The 19,744-nt window shown below is 39.0% G+C and overlaps 1 protein-coding gene across 3 annotated transcripts in view; it reads right to left on the reverse strand.

Moving 5' to 3' along the window:
- The window catches only part of FAM169A (family with sequence similarity 169 member A), a 45,223-nt gene that overhangs the window by 14,107 nt on the left and 11,372 nt on the right, over positions 1–19,744 (reverse strand). For 2 of the 3 annotated variants that reach the window (XM_056514462.1, XM_056514463.1), the window contains exons 2-10: positions 16,083–16,220; positions 14,901–15,000; positions 13,736–13,821; positions 12,236–12,407; positions 10,214–10,393; positions 8,687–8,815; positions 4,701–4,810; positions 2,344–2,398; positions 1,842–1,980 (exon numbers count right to left, since the gene is read on the reverse strand). In XM_056514462.1, the coding sequence (XP_056370437.1) occupies positions 1,842–1,980; positions 2,344–2,398; positions 4,701–4,810; positions 8,687–8,815; positions 10,214–10,393; positions 12,236–12,407; positions 13,736–13,821; positions 14,901–15,000; positions 16,083–16,217 (1,106 nt within the window). In that variant the 5' untranslated portion in view covers positions 16,218–16,220. The remainder of the gene's footprint in view (positions 1–1,841; positions 1,981–2,343; positions 2,399–4,700; positions 4,811–8,686; positions 8,816–10,213; positions 10,394–12,235; positions 12,408–13,735; positions 13,822–14,900; positions 15,001–16,082; positions 16,221–19,744) is intronic. The other variant, XM_056514464.1, reaches the window with a different exon arrangement.

A 19,744-nucleotide genomic window follows, 5' to 3' on the forward strand; every position in this document is an offset into this window, starting at 1 on the left:
CAACACCATCATGGGCCTGGAAAAACAGGTCCTGTGGAGGCATGGCACCCCTGAGAGGATCGAGTCAGACAATGGGACTCATTTTAAGAACAATCTCATTAACACCTGGGCTAGAGAACACGGTATTGAGTGGGTGTACCACATCCGTTACCATGCACCAGCTGCAGGTAAAGTGGAAATGTACAATGGATTACTGAAAATCACCTTGAAGGCATTGGGTGGGGGGTCTTTTAAAAACTGGGAACAACATCTAGCAAAGGCTACTTGGTTAGTTAACACCAGAGGTTCCATCAACCGAGCAGGTCCTGCCCAGTCTGACTCCCTTAAATAGTGGATGGAGACAAAGTCCCAGTGGCCCATGTCAGAGGTTTGTTAGGAAAGGCAGTACGGGTTAATCCTGCCTCGAGTACAGGCAAACCCATTCGTGGGATTGTCTATGCTCAAGGACCAGGATGCACGTGGTGGATAATGCAGGAAGATGGAACAACACGGTGTGTACCACAGGAAGAACTGATTGTAGGATGAGACAGAAAGACATATGTAAATGTTGAAGGTCTGAGTAAGTGAAATGAGAGGAAATGTGTAAGTGATGAAGGTTTGAGCAAGTCGGATGAAAGCTCTTACGTTGTAGTTAGTGGGTGTATATCCCAATCGTGTGTAACGTTCACGATGTGGGATAAGGGGTGGAATGTCCTGGGTTGGTGTTGTGTCTGCTCCTCTCCCTGCCCCCACACCTCTCTGTCTGCATGGAGCTGCTGCCGGTGCCCTTTTCCCCCCCCGGGGGGTGGTGCCCCGGAGCTGTGCTGCTTGGCTTGCCCAGCTGCTGCTGCTGCTTGCTGCCCACTTGCTAGCTACCCCGGCCGCTGCCCCGCTGCTTCTGCCCTGTTCCTGCTGCTTTTCCCGGCCCCCCTTCTCCCCTTCAGCTCCAAGATCTGTACCGGCTCCGGACGGGCATCAGAGACTGCCTCCGGAGCCTGCCCAAGAAGCTTCTCGCCCTTCCCAGCAGTGACCGTCTCTCACGCTGGTGAAAGCGTTTTTGTCATCTGGGATTGTACCTTCCTGTTGCTGGGAAGTGTTTTTCTTTGTTTGTTAATAAATAGGTTTTTTTCCACTTATCCCCCCCTAGTACAATTCTTTCCGAGCCCAGTGGTGGGAATTGTGACGAGGGCTTATTCTCTGGGGGGCTCCTTTGGAGGTTTCCCCCCAGGTTTTCCCCCCAGGTTTGTCCAAAAACTTGGACACCAGGACAGTTACACAGGTTAACATCATTTGAACTGGAAATGTTTTAGCATTCTTTTCAGTATGTTAGACCAGATATGATGGTTTAAAATACTGTCTGAGCAAAAGGTTTTCCTTTGTAGGCATGGCTTCCTATAACACTTGTTGCTAGCTGACAAGCAGTAACCAGCTCTCCAGCTGGACAGTGAGATAATATTTTACTGCAATATATCAACCATAACAAGAAGTCGGGAAGTGATACCTCCTCAAAGACCATACAGAGTATTATGGATACAAGTCCAGATGTATTATCTCAAGGAACTATGTTGTGAATACAAATTTTTACCATTGTACAGATTTAGTTACAACAAGACACTCCCAGCCTTCCCTCTTTTTCTATTATTTCTAGTATCTGCTGAGCTTTCACAGGTAATACATTGTGGTGCAACCACTTTCCAAATGATGTCTTCTCTTTCTTCCTTTCTTGCATTGGACTTTACTTATAGTAATTTTAAAATCAAGCAAGTAAAGAAGGAACAGAGGAGAAGAAACACCAGTTGCACACTCTGAGACACTAAGGTTTTTTGCGACCGCACATGCAACAAAAATTGAGCTTCTGATACCTCCTTTTGGACACTTGAAGAGCATTTTCCTCATCTCGTTGAAAAGTTTCAAGTTCAGGTTCTTGTCTAGTTCTATTTAGCCTCTGACGTTTTAAATGACTGCTTCGTGTCCAGATGGAAACAGTAGCTACATTAGGGTCTTAGGAGAATAACAGGAAAAAAACAAACCAAACAAACAAACAAACAAAAAAAGTCAAGTGAACAAATTCAGTCCAAAATCTACATATAACCTCCCCATCCAAAAAAAGTTAATGAAATTGAGTGCCACTAAAACAGCATTTCACCATGGCATGTTTTTTTCTGAATAGTATCTTTACCAAGACTCATAATTTTATCTGAATTTTTCTAAAAGGTAGGTGATTTGAGTCTCAGCACCTTAAAGGAAAGCATGTTTTTATATCCATTTTTACAGATGAAGGAAGTAAAATGGAAAGATGTAAAACAGCCTGCTAAACTATTGATCTAGAGTTATTGCAATACTGATAGCCAAAATTATTTTTACCTTCAGATGTGCTTGCATGGACATCTGTTGATTCTTTACCTTTTTGAGAGTCAGCCTGTGGAGCAAAAGAAAAACTAATGTTATTCTAAAATTTTCTGAATTTACTAAAATATCTTCATATTCCTACCTATGGTTGCCTCTTTCTAAAGTACTATTTCATTGTAATGATCCTATACAAAAGTAGCTACAATAATTATTAATTTATATCTAAGTCTTCTGTCTCAACAGATTTAATGTTTTTTAGAAGTTATCTTTATGTCATAGATAACTAGTTTTTCTGTGTTTTACTTCTGGCCTTAATGTAGAAAATAAGATTTGAAAGTGACCTGTCACTATAAACCATACTACCAAGATTTTTTTTCCTAACAGTTCTGTTTATAACAAGTGTCCACATAATTCAATTATAGGAGCCTCTTTCTGTTTGTTTCCTCTTTCTGTATAAACTCTAAGGACTACACTGCAGTGCTTGGAAAAATGTAATTGTGAAGTCTTATTTTTATATTTGTATCTTATTCTATAGTTTTATTTTTATCATGACATCCAACAGAATGTGGTAACCCATGTAAAAAATATGAAAAACCAGAACTTGGTGATTCATCAGTAATGCAGCTTACATGCACAGTCAACACAAGAGACTGCTTAGGACCCTCTTCCTAGAGCTTTTTTTGTTTCCTGCTTCATCCCAATACTTTGATTTTTTTCCTGCAAGTTAACTGAGGATTCAGCACTTGATACAGTAAAGTACAAGCTGTACACATTAAAATAACATAATATACATTGTTTTTAATTAGTTGCTAATAATAATCTGGAACAGCAATTATCAGCATCCTGGTCCACTTTTCCACTCTCACTTCGAATACTGTGGAAGAAGGCTGGCAAAAAGTGGCCATGTCTTTATTCTGCTATTTGAAGTAGTTTCAAGTGAATATTAAATACATAAGAATTCGTAAACTAATAACAAAATATTCTAGAAGCAAAATGCACAAAATAGGGATCAAAATAAGTGAAAGGTGAAAATTAAAGTTGGGGAAAGTTTTTCATGATTTGGGGGAGGAGGGGGTATTATATTTTCTTAGGTGGTCCAACAATTTTCAAACCATGGCAGAAATGCTTATACAGACACTGCAGATACCAGTTTTAGAGCTTCCAGCAGTTTTACCAAGCTATGATGAGTTGGAGTACTTTGGAACCTACTGTCTTTTCCTCTGAAAAAAGGCAAGAAGCAGGGCTTAACTTCTTAACTCACAGCAACAAAAATCAAAAGAATTACTATCATTCTGCTATTTTCTCCAAGTGTATCCATACAGCTCTATAACCAAAATGTGTAAGTTTTTAGATCATTTTGCTGATATAATCATTACTGGAATCTATCTAAAATTCAGAGATGAGGCCAGAGACGCTGTTACAAATGAAAGACAACTAAGAGTTATTGCTTCCAGTCATTGAGAGATTAAAAACATCACTACTTTTCTGTCAATTTTGCTTTGGGAAATACTGATTTTCTCAATTGAGAAAACTTGACTTGAATTCAAGATCTAAAGTTTAAATATTAACATCTGAGAGTATTGATTTAGTTATTATTTCCCATTTTTAATTACCCACTTCTACAAAAGCATGGTCATGCCAGTAACAGAGACAGTCCTTAAAGCATGCAAGTTCACGCTTATGGTATTTGGAGCTATAAATGATTGTCAAGCACATTCTATATGGCTTCAGAATACAAATGAAATAAAGGAACAGTTTCATAGTATTTAATGATCCAAATATATTCATGGCCACATGTCCAGGAGCAATTAGTAAGCTGGTTGCTATATCAAATACATCCAAAGAAAGCTGTAGTCTTTTTGTGTGGGCAATGCATAACTCTCCATGCAAGCTTAACATTAGCAATTGTATTGAACTGTGACGTGGATATGTACCTCCAAAAACAGCCACTCTAAAGAGTTTAATCTCAGAGACAGTTGAAATACTCTCCTTTATGTAATCTGCTAGTAAATGGCTCAAATGACAGCTGCAGCACAGACTCTCTACTGCATGAGGAAATCCCACCTGCCCACAAAATTAAAACAAACAGAAAAAACAAAAACAAAAAAAAAAACCACAAAAAAAATAAAAAAAGCCATAACCAAAAAACCAAACCAAAACCAATAAAACCAAAACAAAAAACCACCAATCCATCTTATTCATTAACATTATATCACTGAGAAGCATTACATCCACACAGAAAGTAACAAAACCATTTATCTTTTAATACATTATGGCAAATTCAGTTGTAATGATATGAGCAAAAAGAATTTCTCGTAACTTTTTTCAGTAACAATACAATCAACAAAAGAGGTAACAGACTCTGCACCTACACTTAGCTGTGTTTCAACCTCAGTCCTTGGTCCACTTGCTTCAGACACTGCAGACTGACAAAAATTATCCTCTGCTTGCAAATTCTTATTTTCCCTCCTTGAGGCCTCTGCTGTGAAGATTTAAAAGAGGCAACAGAAAAAATTTTAGTACCTTTATAAAACTGTTTGTTCTGCTTTCAACTGGGATAGAGTTATTTTTCTTCCCAGCAGCTCATACAGTGCTCTGTCTCAAATTTAGTGAGAGATAATACATTGATATTTTAGTTGCGCCAAATAGGTGTTACCCTAATTCAAGGACTTCTCACTTTCTTATGGTGAGTGAGCAGGTGCACACAGACACAGGAGACAACTGACACAGACAGGACAACTGACAAAAGGAATATCCCATACCATGTTGTTAAGCCCTGTATATAAACTATGAGGGGCTAATCACTGCAACTTGCATTGTATATTGGGTTTTCTTTTTTGGATTTGTCGTCTCCCTTCTCATTATGATTATTGTGTTATACTTCTGTTTAATTTGATTTCAATTATTAAACTCTCTGTCTCAATCCAGAGGTTTTACACTTTTTTCAGACTCTCCTTTCCACCCCACTAAAGGGGAACAAACAGATGTGTGACACTTTGTTTGTCAAGTGTGAAGGAAAGGTCTTCAAGGAACACATTCCATGTCACCCAGGCAAATGGACCACCATGGAGAGAAAGGTGTCTGAGGGAGCTAGCTGTGTTAGAGATTATTTGTTATGAGCCAAAGAATGTCCAGTGTCATACAGATCTAGACAAAGTCCAATGCACATAATCCACATGTAGATATTTGTATATATAGCACACCATCATCATGTGCCAGCTCATTGGCATTAATGATCTGGAGAGATGAAGAAGTACCCATGGTGCATGAGTTTGCTAACTCTGGGAATACACAGAAAATCTCTCTTCCTACCTGACTTGCCTCTCACTTGTGAAAAAATCTGTTCAAAAAGTATGAAAACCAGCTGAAGGAGTTCCAGCAACCAAATGAATACAGGTTCTACTCCCCACCTGTACAGACAAGTATCTCAGCTATTAAGAGAACATTCTTTTCCTCAAGAAAGAGTATAAAGACTACACATTGTGGTTTTTAAAATCCTGTGAGACCACAGAAAGGATATGAAAAGATGAGTTGGAAAATCCACATCCACCCTAGAGGCACGGGCATGTGAACTGCAAGGAAAAACCATCACAAATGTGGATTCTTGGAAAGTTGCTGCTCCAGTCTCCAGTAGGCAATTCCCCAGACAGAGTGGAATGGCTAATCTTGCTCCTGATTCTATGGTAAAGAATTCTAATCCTTTTTCACAAGAAGTGCGTGGAGAATTTTATATCCAGTACTAGACAGCCCTGCCTCCCGTCAATGGGAGAAGAGGATCAGTAAAGTTCACTGGAATATGATGATTCAGTGGCCTAGAATGTCAAATCCACAAGAGTATAAGGCTCTAACAGACATTAGTGCACAGTGTGCCATAATGCCATCATGCTAAAGAGGGGAAGAACTCTTTTGTAGCTCTGTAGAGACAGGGTGATCCCAACAGCTGACTATATTGGAGACAGACTAGCCTGACTGGGAAAGAGTGGCAAAAGCATGCAGCTGTGACTGGCCCAGAGACTCTGTGCATCTTTGGCACAGGCTATTTCAGAAGAGGATATTTGAAGTACCCAAAAGGGTATCACTGGGTTTTCACTACAGCTGCCTTGGAGACAGGGGAAATTAGGCATCTGTCTGCCTGGCATTTTCTCTCAGAGGACCCTTCTGTTGTGGGGCGGTTGAAGTGACATATAGTGCCAGTCACTACCACAATGGTGCACCAGCAGAAAAACTGCACCAACTAGATTGCCCAGAAATCTTGAAAGTGATCATGGACTGGCCTGAAAAGATTTTGGAATATCACTAGAGGAGAAGGTGACCTGTTCTGAAGAGGACTCACTGTGTAAAAAATTACCAGAAAATGAGAAGAAGTATGCCTTATTTACTGATTGTTCTGCCACATTGTAGGAAAGGATCAGAGATTGAATCTCCTACAATAAGCTGCTGAAGGAAAAGGTGAATAAAGTGAGTTTGCAGAGGTGAAAGCCATCCAGCTGGCTTTAGACATTCCTGAATGAGAAAAATGGCTGATATTTTAGTTCTGTACTGACTCATGTAGTGCCAGATGCTCTGTGGGGTGGTTGCAGTGATGGAAGAAGAGCAACCGGCAGCAAAAAGATAAGGCCATCTGAGCTGCCACATTGTGACAAGGTACTGCTATCTTGGTGGAGAACCTGTCTGTGAAATTACCTTACTGATGAACCCAAGAAATGGGCCACAGAGGAACATCAGAACAATCAGAAAGTGCATCAGGCTGCTAAGATTGAAGTCACTCAGGTGGATCAATATAAAGGAAAATTATTTCTAGCTTGGTGCACCCATGACACCACAGATAATAAAGGATGACATACAAATTATAGCTGGACACATGATCCAGGGGTGGACTCAACCATGGGCACAATTGCAGAGATTATCCATGAATGTGAAACATGCACTGCAATTAAACAGGCCAAGCGGCTACAGCCTCTCTAGTATGGAGAATGACTACTGAAATAGAAGTATGGAGAGACTAGGCAGATTGACCATATCACATTCTCCCAAAACTCCACAGAAAATGTCATAAAGGTGGAAGCAACCACTATAGAAGAGAGAACATAGCGTGAACCCCATCCACCACCAGGAACAGTGGGCCTTAAGAAGGAAACTTTCAGACAATGACAGTGTGCCAGAAATTCCAGAATGAGATAGTGGGATTAATTTCCTAAACAACATCATAGACAACTGGGACAAAGATCATGGCATTGAGTGGGAATATCACACTCTCTGTCATGTATCCAGCTTCCAGAAAAGTGAAATGATAACAGACTGTTACCCATTTATCCCAAAGCAGTGGGTGGCTGGACCTTCAAACACTGACACACACACTTAGCAAAAGTCAACAGCTAAGTAAACACTAGGGAATCTGACAGTCATTCTGACAAGTCACAGTACAAACTTATACACATGGTAGAAAGGGATAAATTTCCTGTAGTGTACATAAATACGCAGGGGGAAACAGTCTGGGTTATTCTGTTTCAGGAAAAGGCAAAATAATTTGTGGAACTGAATTTGCTCAGGTATCTGGGTACACTTATCAGGTAATGCAGGATGATGGGGAAGTCCATTGTATTCCTTATGGAGATATGATTTTGAGTGAGAGTAGACAAATTAAACTGCATGATGCTAATTGCTGAATAAAACTTTACACTGTCTCTTTCATGGTTATATGCCCATCACTGAACTGGGTATCTCACAGCACCTGTTTTCACCCTTTTGAATCTGGAGATCTGAACTCAATTACCATTCAATTGCCATATTAAGTGTATTACAGTAAAAATCACCTGGACCAATGAAGAATTAACTTTGTGAAACCAAACAAGTGCAGTGGTGACAGAAGCAGAACCAGCTCCAGCATGCAACAATCCAACTTCTACACCATAGAACATCGTGTTTAGTATATAAACTGGGGACAGTTGGCTAGAAGGGGCTGCTTGGGGATTGGTTCAGCATCTGTCAGCAGGTAGTGAGCAACTGCATGGTGCACCACTTCTCTGTCTTTGGTTTTATTTCTCTGGTTTTGTCTCCCTTTTAATTATATTTATTATATTTTAGCTTATTTTAATTATTAAACTGTTCTTATCTCAACCCACAGGTTTTACTTTTTTTTCCAGACTCCCCATCCCAGTGAGGGCAAACAAGCAGCTGCATGATACTTAGGTGCCAGCTGGGGTTATAACATGACACCATTCCAAATATGATCTCACAAGTCTCAGGACAAATAGAAATCTCTCTGCTAGTTTCTACACTGTTCACTATAAGTCACTCTTCTAGAGTATTTGTTCAACTTTTGTAACAAATGTCAGAAAAGAACAAAAAGCATCCATACCTGCAATTCTGAGATCTTCCTTTTGCACTACAGATATAATAGACTTTCTCTGGAACCAATCTCCTCCTCCCTCCACTTGCCACAAAAGGTTTTTATCCCCAGGGTACTTCTCAAGATACTGCTTACAAGCTGAGCAAACACAAGAAAAAACACTATATTATTTTTAAAGTTTATCTAAAACCAAATTATTTTGCAATCTACCATGATACACAAACAACAACAGAAAGAATGGTCTAATAAAACAAACAAGTTAGAAATAAACTGAAACAACTGAAATAAACAATATTGCTTTACCCTATACATCCTTCTTAATTAATCCTTTCTTAATATATGTTTAAACACTTTCCATTATTATCTTAAACTGCAAACAAAGATGAATGGGATTTTCTTCTTTTCCTGGTACCCACTTGAGATTTTTGCAACTTCACTAGTCACTGTTCCTGCCAACTACATAATCCAACTCAGGACAGAAGGATTCTTAAGCAAAGGATGTAATAAGTGCTTTTTGTCATCTCAAGCTGCAGTAGGCACCTGTGACACTCTCTGGGAGTGTTAACATGTTACCATCAAATGATTAATCACTGTTCACTTCCAGAATATTTTCTGTGCTATTTTCTCTCCATACCTGTCTCAAATATAAAGGTGAAGAGGCATGCATGCTTTGACATTATTCTTTGGTAATTGCTAGAAAAACTACCATTTTTCACCTGTTTCACTTCTGGTCCACAGCTTCAGAGCACAAGATGTCCACTATGTCATTTCTTGACTAAACAAATAAATTAGTCATTAAATTGTGTTAAAATAATTTTTCTGGTAGAAGCCTAACAAATCAGGTCTTATTAAATCCAGTGACAGACCGTGGTGCTTGGAAAAGCAGAAAATTTCTACTGGTTAAGGAAGCCAGATGAAAACGTTCATAGAAAGAACCCTGGCAAATGGCCTAAGAAGGAACACGCCTTGAGAAACAGGGCAAAATAAATGCTCTTCTTGTCTGAACACAGTCCCAAGAATACAGTTTCCAGAACCCATGTAATTTCCTACATGACATAGTTCTCTTAGGCAGCTAATGGAAGAACCATATGTGTTTTCCTTGTGTTGTGCCTTCTGATACACAAGTTGAAGCAGAGCCTAGTATGTCCTGTTCACCAGAAGTTCAGAGAAAGCATGACTCAAACGACCTCATGAGATTTAGGTGTGAGCAAGAAAAAGGTGCTACAAGGAAGATATACATTAGATCCCACAAAGAAACACCTCAGCCCATTCTACAGGCTTGGCAGGGGAAGTGGGACAGTGGTACAGCAACAGAAAGCCAACAGAGTTCAAATAATCTAACTTTACACAGAGGATTAAAAACTGAATCAGGAACTACTACATCTTAAACAAATCAGTATTTTTAGCCTTCACAAAAGTGCAGAAAATTTAATGTAGAACCTGAGGATGAGACCACAAACATGGAGCTTGACAATACTCATTTAGACATGTAAAGAAACCACAAAAAAGATGAGAAGAAAAAATTAAAGAGCTTGCCTGTATAGAGGAAGGATGACAGTGGATATCGTAGGCCAAGACGCTCCTCAGTAAAAGAATCCACAAAGTCTTCCAACATAATTAGACCAGAGTCTTTCCCACGATGTTTCTTTCTAACAAAGATTGTGTCTAGCACTGGCAACTTATACTTCTGATGAAGAGGACGGCCACCAACACTTCCTGAAATAATCAGAAGGAAAAAATATCCATCAGTATGGATGCCGTAACTGACGTGCTGCAGCATGGATTTTAGCATATTTAAATAAAGACTTTTATAAGTTGTAAAAATTCAAAACTATATAAACATAAGTAAAAGTAAATAAAGTTAAAAAATGAATTATGACTTTATGAAAGAGAAATAATTCTATTAGTTATTTATTAACTTTTTTGAGCAAGCTTCATAAGGTTGCCAAGATACATCAATAGAATAATGTAACAGGAAAAGTCTGTAGTACCAGAAAAGAATAGACAAGACAAAGAGGAAAGGCTCACTTTGAAATCTCACTATACTGTTCCATACAAAAACTATCGTAAAAATGAAGCCGAAAGATGAAGGCGGGAATAGGAGAAAGCAAAATTATTTAATTACACTTTTATGCTGATAACATGACTTCTCAGCACAAATTCAGTTCTTGCTTAAAGACTGAAACAATGATTCCAACGTTTTAAATGAAGACCAAAAAAAAAAAAAACCTGCTAGAGTATTTTACACTGAAATTCTCCCATAACAACTTATTATCCAAAATTAAACAAGCATGGAACAGATGGTCACAACACATAGGTACTTCAGTATCAGAGGATTATACATGGGTAGCTATGAACTCAAAGGTGAGAAAGGGATGGCATTTAATGGCATTAAGACAGTCCATTACTTGCCAATTCCTTTTCAGGCTCTTCAGTGAATCTGTGAACTGTAACACACAAAGCTGGCTATATAACCCAGTCAGTCTTTGCATTGTTAGTGTATTTTTAAGACCCATGAGCATACTTATTTTAGGGCCACAAAAACAATCAGAGGGCTGAAGCACCTCTCGTGTGAGAAAACGTGAAGAAAGCTGGGGTTGTTCAGCCTGGAAGAGAAGGCTTTGGAGTAACCTAATTGTGTCGTGTCAGCACCTGAAAAGAATCTAGAAGAGAGCTAGAGAGGGACTTTTTACAAGGTCATGTAGTGACAGGATAAGGGGCAGTGGCCTTAAGCCAGAGGAGGGTAAATTTAGATTGGATATTAGGAAGAAATTCTTTACTGTGAGGGTGGTGACAGGTTGCTTAAAGAAGATGTGAATGTCCCATCCTTGAAAGAGAATGTTCAATCTGTGTTCAAACTGTGAAGCTGTGAATGTCCCATCCTGTGTTAGCACAAGGCTGGATGGGGTCCTGGTCTAGAGGAAGAGGCCCCTGCCTGTGGCAGTGGGTTGAAACTAGAGGGTCTTTAATGGTCCATTCTCAGCAAAATCATATTATTTTCATTTTTTAAAGCAAGGAAAACTTGAGCAGAGAGGTTACATTACTTGTCTCTTTGGGATGTTTTACATTTTTGAGATGTTTTACATCTCTTTGGGATGTTTGAAGAGTTCCACCACTCTTCAAAACATCTGTTTACAGAGTGGTCTTTTCCACATAGAATACTCATTTGGAGAATACAACACACATTCAAACATGGATAAAATTTTGAAAATGTTTTGAAAGAAAATCTTTGGGTTTTGCTAACTCAAGACAAGCACGGTCCAATCCAACTGTAAACAATTGTTCTAGAGAAGAAAAACAAAATAGCTGTAGGGTATGTAAAATTTCTTATGGTTTTAAATACATTTTTGAATGTGAAGAAATCTGAGAACTTACATTGCTAAAGCATGCAAGTATTTCAGCTATAGATTTTCAAAGCCACCTGATTGCTTAGGATTTCAGGAAAACACCAACTAAATTTGGCCTGCAAGACTTATAAACCCTACTGATGCAATATTCTTCAAACAAGCAATCTTCTCCCCTTTACCACCCACATCCCACAATCCTCAAATGTTCTACCTGTAGGCTTAACGGAATAGAACCCAATAGCTTCTCCTTTTTTCCACATGATCTTAGCGTAGTGCTTGCTACCATGGCAGAGAAATGGGGTCTCATGTTTTTCCATTTCTTGCGTTCGATAGATAATTCTATTCAGAACATAGAGAACAACTCTCTCTCCAACAGACTTCACCTGAGGGAACATAGAAAAAACATAAGAGAAGACTGGTCAGATTAGTTAAAACCCATACATGAGAGACCTTGTTTAACACAGCTGCAGACAGATTTCAAGGGAAGGCTGTAAGGGCTAAAGCAGGGTGACTCTGAGGTTTGAGGTTTGTTAAGGCAAGAAGGTGCTCAGAAGCCATTGCAACAGGTTAAGAACAAATAACAACCATAGAGGATATTCCATGTCTTCAGTGTCGCCCCTAACCCAACGCATAAAATCTGGGAGCAGGGCAGTGGGGAGACAATATTATGATCTAACTCAAAACTATTTTTGTACTTAAACATTCACCAAACGCAATAGCAGTACATCAGCCTCAGAACTCCCAGGCTAGCAGGTAACTGGAGTCTTACAAAGGAGAAGTGATGAGCCTCAGGGTGGCAGGACTTGGCACACTCAATCACTTCTGATAGAGTGGCAGGCAACAGGACATGATGCAGTGAAAAACTACTTACAACAGTTTCTGTGGCATGAAATAAGAAATTCACTATCCTTTTCTTTGTCCAACAGGGGTCCTTTCATATGTGAAATTTGAATTCACTACTATGCTACTTATTGTGAAGGAAGGAGGAGCCATGATGTCTCCCAATGCTTAGTCTCAGCTACCTCCCTTGTAAAAGATTCAGCCTTTCTGATTTTCCTACCATTAAGAAATATGTGGAAAGACAGGCCAAACTGTCTACAGACAATGTTAAAAATTGCAGAAATCAAAGATGAATGCCCATGGAACAGATACCATGAGCAGATATAAATTACATCCCTGGAAAAACATAGATTTCCAGTTTTTGAAAATTCATTGCTACACAGGGTTAATTAATGGTAACAAAGGTCAACGATGAGCAATAAAGTAGACACTAGGCAACTTCTTTTCCAAACCTCATGTATTGCCACTGCAAGCCATCAGCTCCAACTTGCTCCTGTCAAAAAAGCTCCTGATAGTATTTTTGGTTTACTGTTCCTCTGATAAGATCAATAGCTACTGCTATGGTACAATGCACTATTCTATCAAGATGTTTCAACACAACCAGATCACAATATTCTAAAAAGTAAAGCAAAAAATTATAACATGGCTAACATCTCAGTTGCCTACATATTAAGCTGCTGTACAAAGATCATTCTTGCTCTAGACATTATCTTCATGTTGAGGTTCCTTTCCCCCTTGTAACTATTACTCTATTCCCTTGCAGCAGCCCTCTCATTTTTAAATGAGATTAAAACATGTATTATCTTGCACACTATTTGCCATTATCTTGAAGTATAGAGTTAATTGCTAGGTGAATGTTGGAGCGCTTTACCTGATGAAGCCCCTGTCTAGCAGGGACAGATGTTCTCACAATGTCATCAATTGACCACCACTGGTCAGCAAGATACAGGGCTACAGCTTGAAAGAAACAAGGGAAATAAAAAGTTAGTGATTCTCACCATTCCAAAAGAAACATATTCATTAAAGTTACTAAATACTCAGAAATAACAATGCAGTAGTTATACTAGAAATCTTCTATATGGCACTATATTAATGTAGCTCCTACTACCCTAGCACAATCAATGGGGCACTGTACACCCCACCCTACTAAACACTAGGAGGTTTTTGTTTATTTGTTTGGGTTTAGGGTTTTGGGGGGTTTTTTTACGGTATGGTATATAGGAATTGTTTTTCAAACATAAGCACTATTCTTCTAATGTCTGTGTTGGATGTGCTTTAACATCTCCTTTCACTAAAAACTGCCTGTCAAGATAAATCTTACTCATGCTTCTATTTTACTATTGGGTGGATAATAGACATTGACAATGAAACTGTGCAAGTTTTAGGGAGTTAGATGAATGTAAAAAGGTTGATAGCCATGTGAGCAGCAGTTAGGAAGAGTGTGATCTACAGGCATTTGTGGCATACTTGGCAATCACATACTTGGCATTAAATGGATGAAGGAAATGTGGAGAACTGGAATGGGAGGAAGAAGGAAGGAAGGAAGGGAAGAGAAGAGAAAACCCACAATAACAGTCATCTCCGCCAGAGCTATGCTAGGACTTCAAGCTAAGGACAAATTTATACATGACACTGATCAATCACTATTAATAAAGTGCATTTAAATTCATGTGCAAATTAATAGATTCTGAGAATGTTCAATAAATATCTGTTGGAGAAGTGAAGCATACATAAAGAGATCAAGAAATACATGTTGTACTATGGTCTAGGCAAGCAACACATTATTTTGCTACATATCTTTTTCATTCAATGAGTCCAGTTATGATCTGATTGGTGTGCTAAGTTCTAGCACTTGTGTATATAACTCCACAACTAAAACTAATATGTATGTGTACGTATGTAAACAAAAAGAACAACAAATGTATAATAGAAAAATTATGGGCTACAGTAGCATGAAATGAGCAAGGGCCTGGTTACATGCATTTTTCACCAAAAAAAAAAAAAAAAGCAATACAGAGATAAACTTAAAATTAAACCTGTGAGTGAGTCCCATGGTGCAAACAGGGCAAGAACTTTGTGCGTATCCTCTTCACCATAAAGAGGAACCAAGCCCACGGATGTTAAGCTAATAGGAACCTGAAATGAGAATGTACAATAATTCAGTATACTCCTGCTAAAACAACAGCAGTAAAATACACAGAGAATGTTTATTAAGGTAAACAAGAAGAATATTGAAAATCAAGTTGTTAAGAGCTAACTGTAAAATACAAGCATCAGACTTCAGTCTTTCCTTTAGAGACCAACTACATCTGAAGAGCTCAGACTCTCATGCTCTGGCAGATTTAGCTACACTAATTTGTACATCTCTCTTCTGCCAACAGTTTGCATTTGTGTGCACAAGTGAAGTAACGTGTGCAAGGAGCCCACATTATGTTCACTTCTGTTGGCGGTCGAGTCTTTTTCTATTACTGTGTCAATTTAAAGATTTTTTCCCATTATCACGCCAATGGAGCTGGCCAGGTTACAAACAAGACTTTTGACGACTCTAGACAAAAGGGGTAGGTGGGATCTGGGCTTCCAGAGGGGCACTCGTGCTTCAGGAGAGCCTCTTGTGATTCCAGAGGAGGAATCTGTGTTTCCGGTAAGCTCAGAAGAAAACGCCCTGTCTCCAGCCACGCGGCCGAAGGCAGGAGAGGCGGACCCTCTGCGATCACCTGCGCTGCATCTGCCCTGCTGCAGCTCCTGCCTCTGCGGACACAGCGAATCACCCGGACACAAACGGTGAGCGAGGAGCTGCCCACTCCAGCCGCTCCCACCCGAGACTGGTGTGGCCACTGCCGCCCCCTCCCGCCTCTGCTCCCGCCTGCTCTCTGCAGCTGCCGGGCTTTGCCCGTCTGCAGCATCGGGACCGAGGGCAGAGAGAGCGTGCCTGCAGCTAAAGAAAGGACTGGAACCCAGTTATCTGGGTTTTTTGGGGTTTTTAAAAATTTCCTAATATATACAGATCCATTGCCTAGAAGCAGCACACAGTAACTGAAACTCAGATTCAAACCCAGTTACAGAGTGAAAGAAGAAGAGTTTAAGAAACAAATTCTGACTTTGGAAAATATAAAAGCATTGATAAAGTAATTCTGAAATTCAATAGGACTGGATATCTTAAATCTTAGATCTACAAGGATATTAAGAACACCAGTACTACTGTATTTACTGGCTTTTACCTTGCGGTGGTCTGGCAGAGAAAAGAATTCAGGAAGCATTGGATTCCTCCACCGAAGCCGAAAGAGGCAGATCTCTGCTGAGTTCTCCAACTCCTCATGACTGTAATTGTTCAATATATCCACAGGGAATGACATGCTCTTGAGAAATAAAGCAACATTATTAACGTAGGTAGTTTGAGACATACAAGGTATATGCAAATAAGACTGCTGAACACCCACACTCTGTTTTTCATTACAGTCCTCTATATCCATGACAGAAAAGAGAAATACTCCAGCATCTAGGATTAATTAGGATGGTGACCAATAACACCCAGTCTGTAAAAGAATCAAATCTGTGCTCATAAGCAGAAAAGAATGAGTTAGTTAGATCTATAGATCCCCCTAGAGCTATTTGTGGCAGATTTCCAGCACACAAGCCCCATGTTTACTGCACAAGTACGTGCTGCTTTGAGGTGGCAGACTTAATTCTATCCCCCTCTGAGATGGTTATTTTTTATGTCACCAGTCAAGCTATAACTGGGTGATAAACAAAAAGTAAACCACCCAGATGATAACAAGATGGATTTAATTTGAGACTTTGCATTTAAGTCCATCTCTGAAGAAACCAAAACATTGTTCAAGATTTTTCTCAACAACTGGCCAGTTAGTGTGCTTAACAAATGGTTGTTTCCAAAAGTATTTCAGCTGTGAACAGAAACCTACACAAGCTCATTAAAAACAAGAGCCCAGATTAAAGAGAGACACTTTAAGGAGGTGATGAGACAAGACTAGAACACTGAAGTCATGAGCCACAAGTTCATGAGAACCTACTCTGTGCTCTGGAGGAGCACAGGGACCTTACTCTGTCTTGCTCAGTTCCCATGAACCTATCACACAAGTTTCTGAACAAAACTTTTCATAATAGTTTATGATTCCTAGTTTTCACTATGGACTCTTATTTTTGTTTTATTTTAGATCTTAGTGTGCAATGATTTTTTCCCCTCTTTATCTTCAGTCCCCTCTATTTAATCCACCATTTGTTATTCTACTGACACAGGTAAATTAAGTGCAGAACAACATTTTATTCTGACTCAATCCGTAGAAATTAAAATTCTGCATTTTGAAAGCTTTTAAACAGCAATAATATGCTACTATTAAATTGATTGGAGAGAAGAGGCTGCTCCTTCTACAGAAGATATTTTTTTAAAAATTAAACTTGGACATGACTTCATTGGCATCTACAACTACTGCTTTTAACATTGCTGCTGATGGAAACACTAATGTTTTCCATGAATGCTATTGTTCAGATATATACATGCCTTCCTCAGAGCCATTTTCTCTCAAATTCAGGTAATTCCTTCCCCTCAGCTGGTTTTTGCATTTTCTCCTGCCTTCCCCTCTAGTCTCTCACATTCCTCCTACAATTGCTCACTGACCCTATCAGATACTTCGCTGCATCTCTTAATTCTCCACCTGTTTTTTTCCCACCTTTCAGGGCTGCCCTTTGCCCTTGCTAACATCAATTCCTTTGGCTCCTCCTGTTTGCAGACAAACTGATTTCCAGAGCCAAAGGCGAGGGGTGTGTGCTTTTAAATGCAGCAGCAACACACAGCAGACAGAGGAGCTGAAATTCACCCACCACCAGCCTCCTTATCTCTAGCAGATACAGCTTGCCTGCACATACTGCAGCTCTCAAACACACACCAGCAATACTGCACAGACTATGCTGACATAAGCACATTGCAAGACTAAGCAAGAAGTGCAAGATCATATGACACCACTTCTACAAGAGGATGAGGCTTTGCCACCTGGTTAAATGCAATAGTTAAGGTAAATTCTGCTGTAAAGGAATTGAAAAGGAAATGTATGTGAAAACCACAAAATTTCATTTTCTCTATGTAGGCAGAAAGAGTAACTCCTCTCTCTTATTAAAGAAATACCTAAGTGCTTAGATAACTTTGCTATTAGCAAAGAAATTGAGCTGAGTTTTCATTATTACATGACAAACAGACAAACAAGCCAGAAGCTATAACTTTAAGCCTCTAGGTAATAATTCCTGACATTTTTTTGGAATAAAATAATCAAGTTCCAAAGCAGAAAACATGCAGTAAGAAATCTAGTAGATTATCTGAGTTCCAATCACTACAGCACTATGAAAACAAAAGCAACAACTATATCTTTGCTTAAAAGCAAAAAGACTAATTAATGCACTCGTTAAATTACCCTCAAAATCACTCAGGTATCTTTTCTGTTTGCTATTTGGGCTAATTTCTCATGGCACACTTTGATTTTACTTGTTCTCAACTCCCACTAGTCACTTTTGACTTTATCTTTCACAGAAGGAGAACATATTATGCAAAAGAAAACATTACAGAGAAATTTAAGACTAAACCAAGGAAAATCTACTCAGCACCCCTTCTAAATAACCTTTTTTCTTTTTTACCATGTAACAGATTAGACATGTAAAGTTAAAAACTCTCATACACTTGTGTGATGTATTTTGTCTCTGTGCTGAAGAGTTCAGAAATAATTCACATTTAAGCTCACTACATCCCTGAAGAAATCAGTAACTGTTCACAAAGTTATCAAGTTATAATAAAAGCATTAGACACGTGATGAAAGAAGAATGTTCCATGCCAATCTGCAGCAGAACATAAGGAAGTAGTTCACAACACAAAATGCAAGAATCTCAAATTTGAAATGCAAAATAAGCTACCAAAGATAAATGAAATTACTTCCAACAGTAATGAATAAATACATATCCCTTATTAAAACACAGTTGGTTTGACAGTATTTTAGACAAAGTAAAAATATAGATGGTTCAACATCTAGCCAGCCTCAAGTAAGACAGGAGAAAAAAAGGGCTGGAGAAAACAGTTTTTCAGTTTTCCTTGACATTAAGACAATTTTGCTGCAGAGGCAGTAGGAAAAGCACAGGTCTCTGCCATGCAGTCCCTCATGCCCATTTTTGCTGCTCTAAACCCTCATGCACTGCACAACTGTAGAACTGTCAGGTCAAATCTTCGTCACACATTGCACGACCATGCTCTGCTCATGGGTAACCATTCCAATTGCTTAGCACACAGTCAGGCTGACTGAGCACATGCAATGTAGCCCTGAGCAACCAAACTCATCACAACCATTTGTACATAAAAGCATATTAGAAGAGTGTGTTTGGAGGGGAGTGAAGAAAATTACTTTTATTTTTCAAATGAGGCAACTTGAGCATTTCATTTTTCAAGTGAAAGAGAAAAAAAATCTTACACTATTAAAAAACATACAATTTCACAAAATAATATTAATGGTTTTGTGTAATAAAATCACATGAACGATATTTGCTTTAATGTGGAATCGTATGACTTTCTCCCTTGTCAGCATTATGCAAGCTATTACGCGAGAAATGGCACGTCCTTTTTCAGGAACAGCTGCAGCACCAGAGGGTAACAGATCAATTCATGGAATGCCAACAAAAACCACATTTAACAGGATGAGTGAGCACATTCCTGTACAACACAGGCACTTCTTTATTCACAAAAATTTTATTACTATTAGCATTAAGGTTAAGAAAAACCATGGAATAAATGAGCAACATTGGAAATCGGTTTAATTATAAATTATATCTACAACTCCTATTTCTTCTCAGAGCGTATGAACAGATGCACGGTACACACAGCTTCCAGCTC

The sequence above is a fragment of the Oenanthe melanoleuca genome, chromosome Z (genome assembly GCF_029582105.1).
Source record: "Oenanthe melanoleuca isolate GR-GAL-2019-014 chromosome Z, OMel1.0, whole genome shotgun sequence".
Lineage (NCBI taxonomy): Eukaryota > Metazoa > Chordata > Aves > Passeriformes > Muscicapidae > Oenanthe > Oenanthe melanoleuca.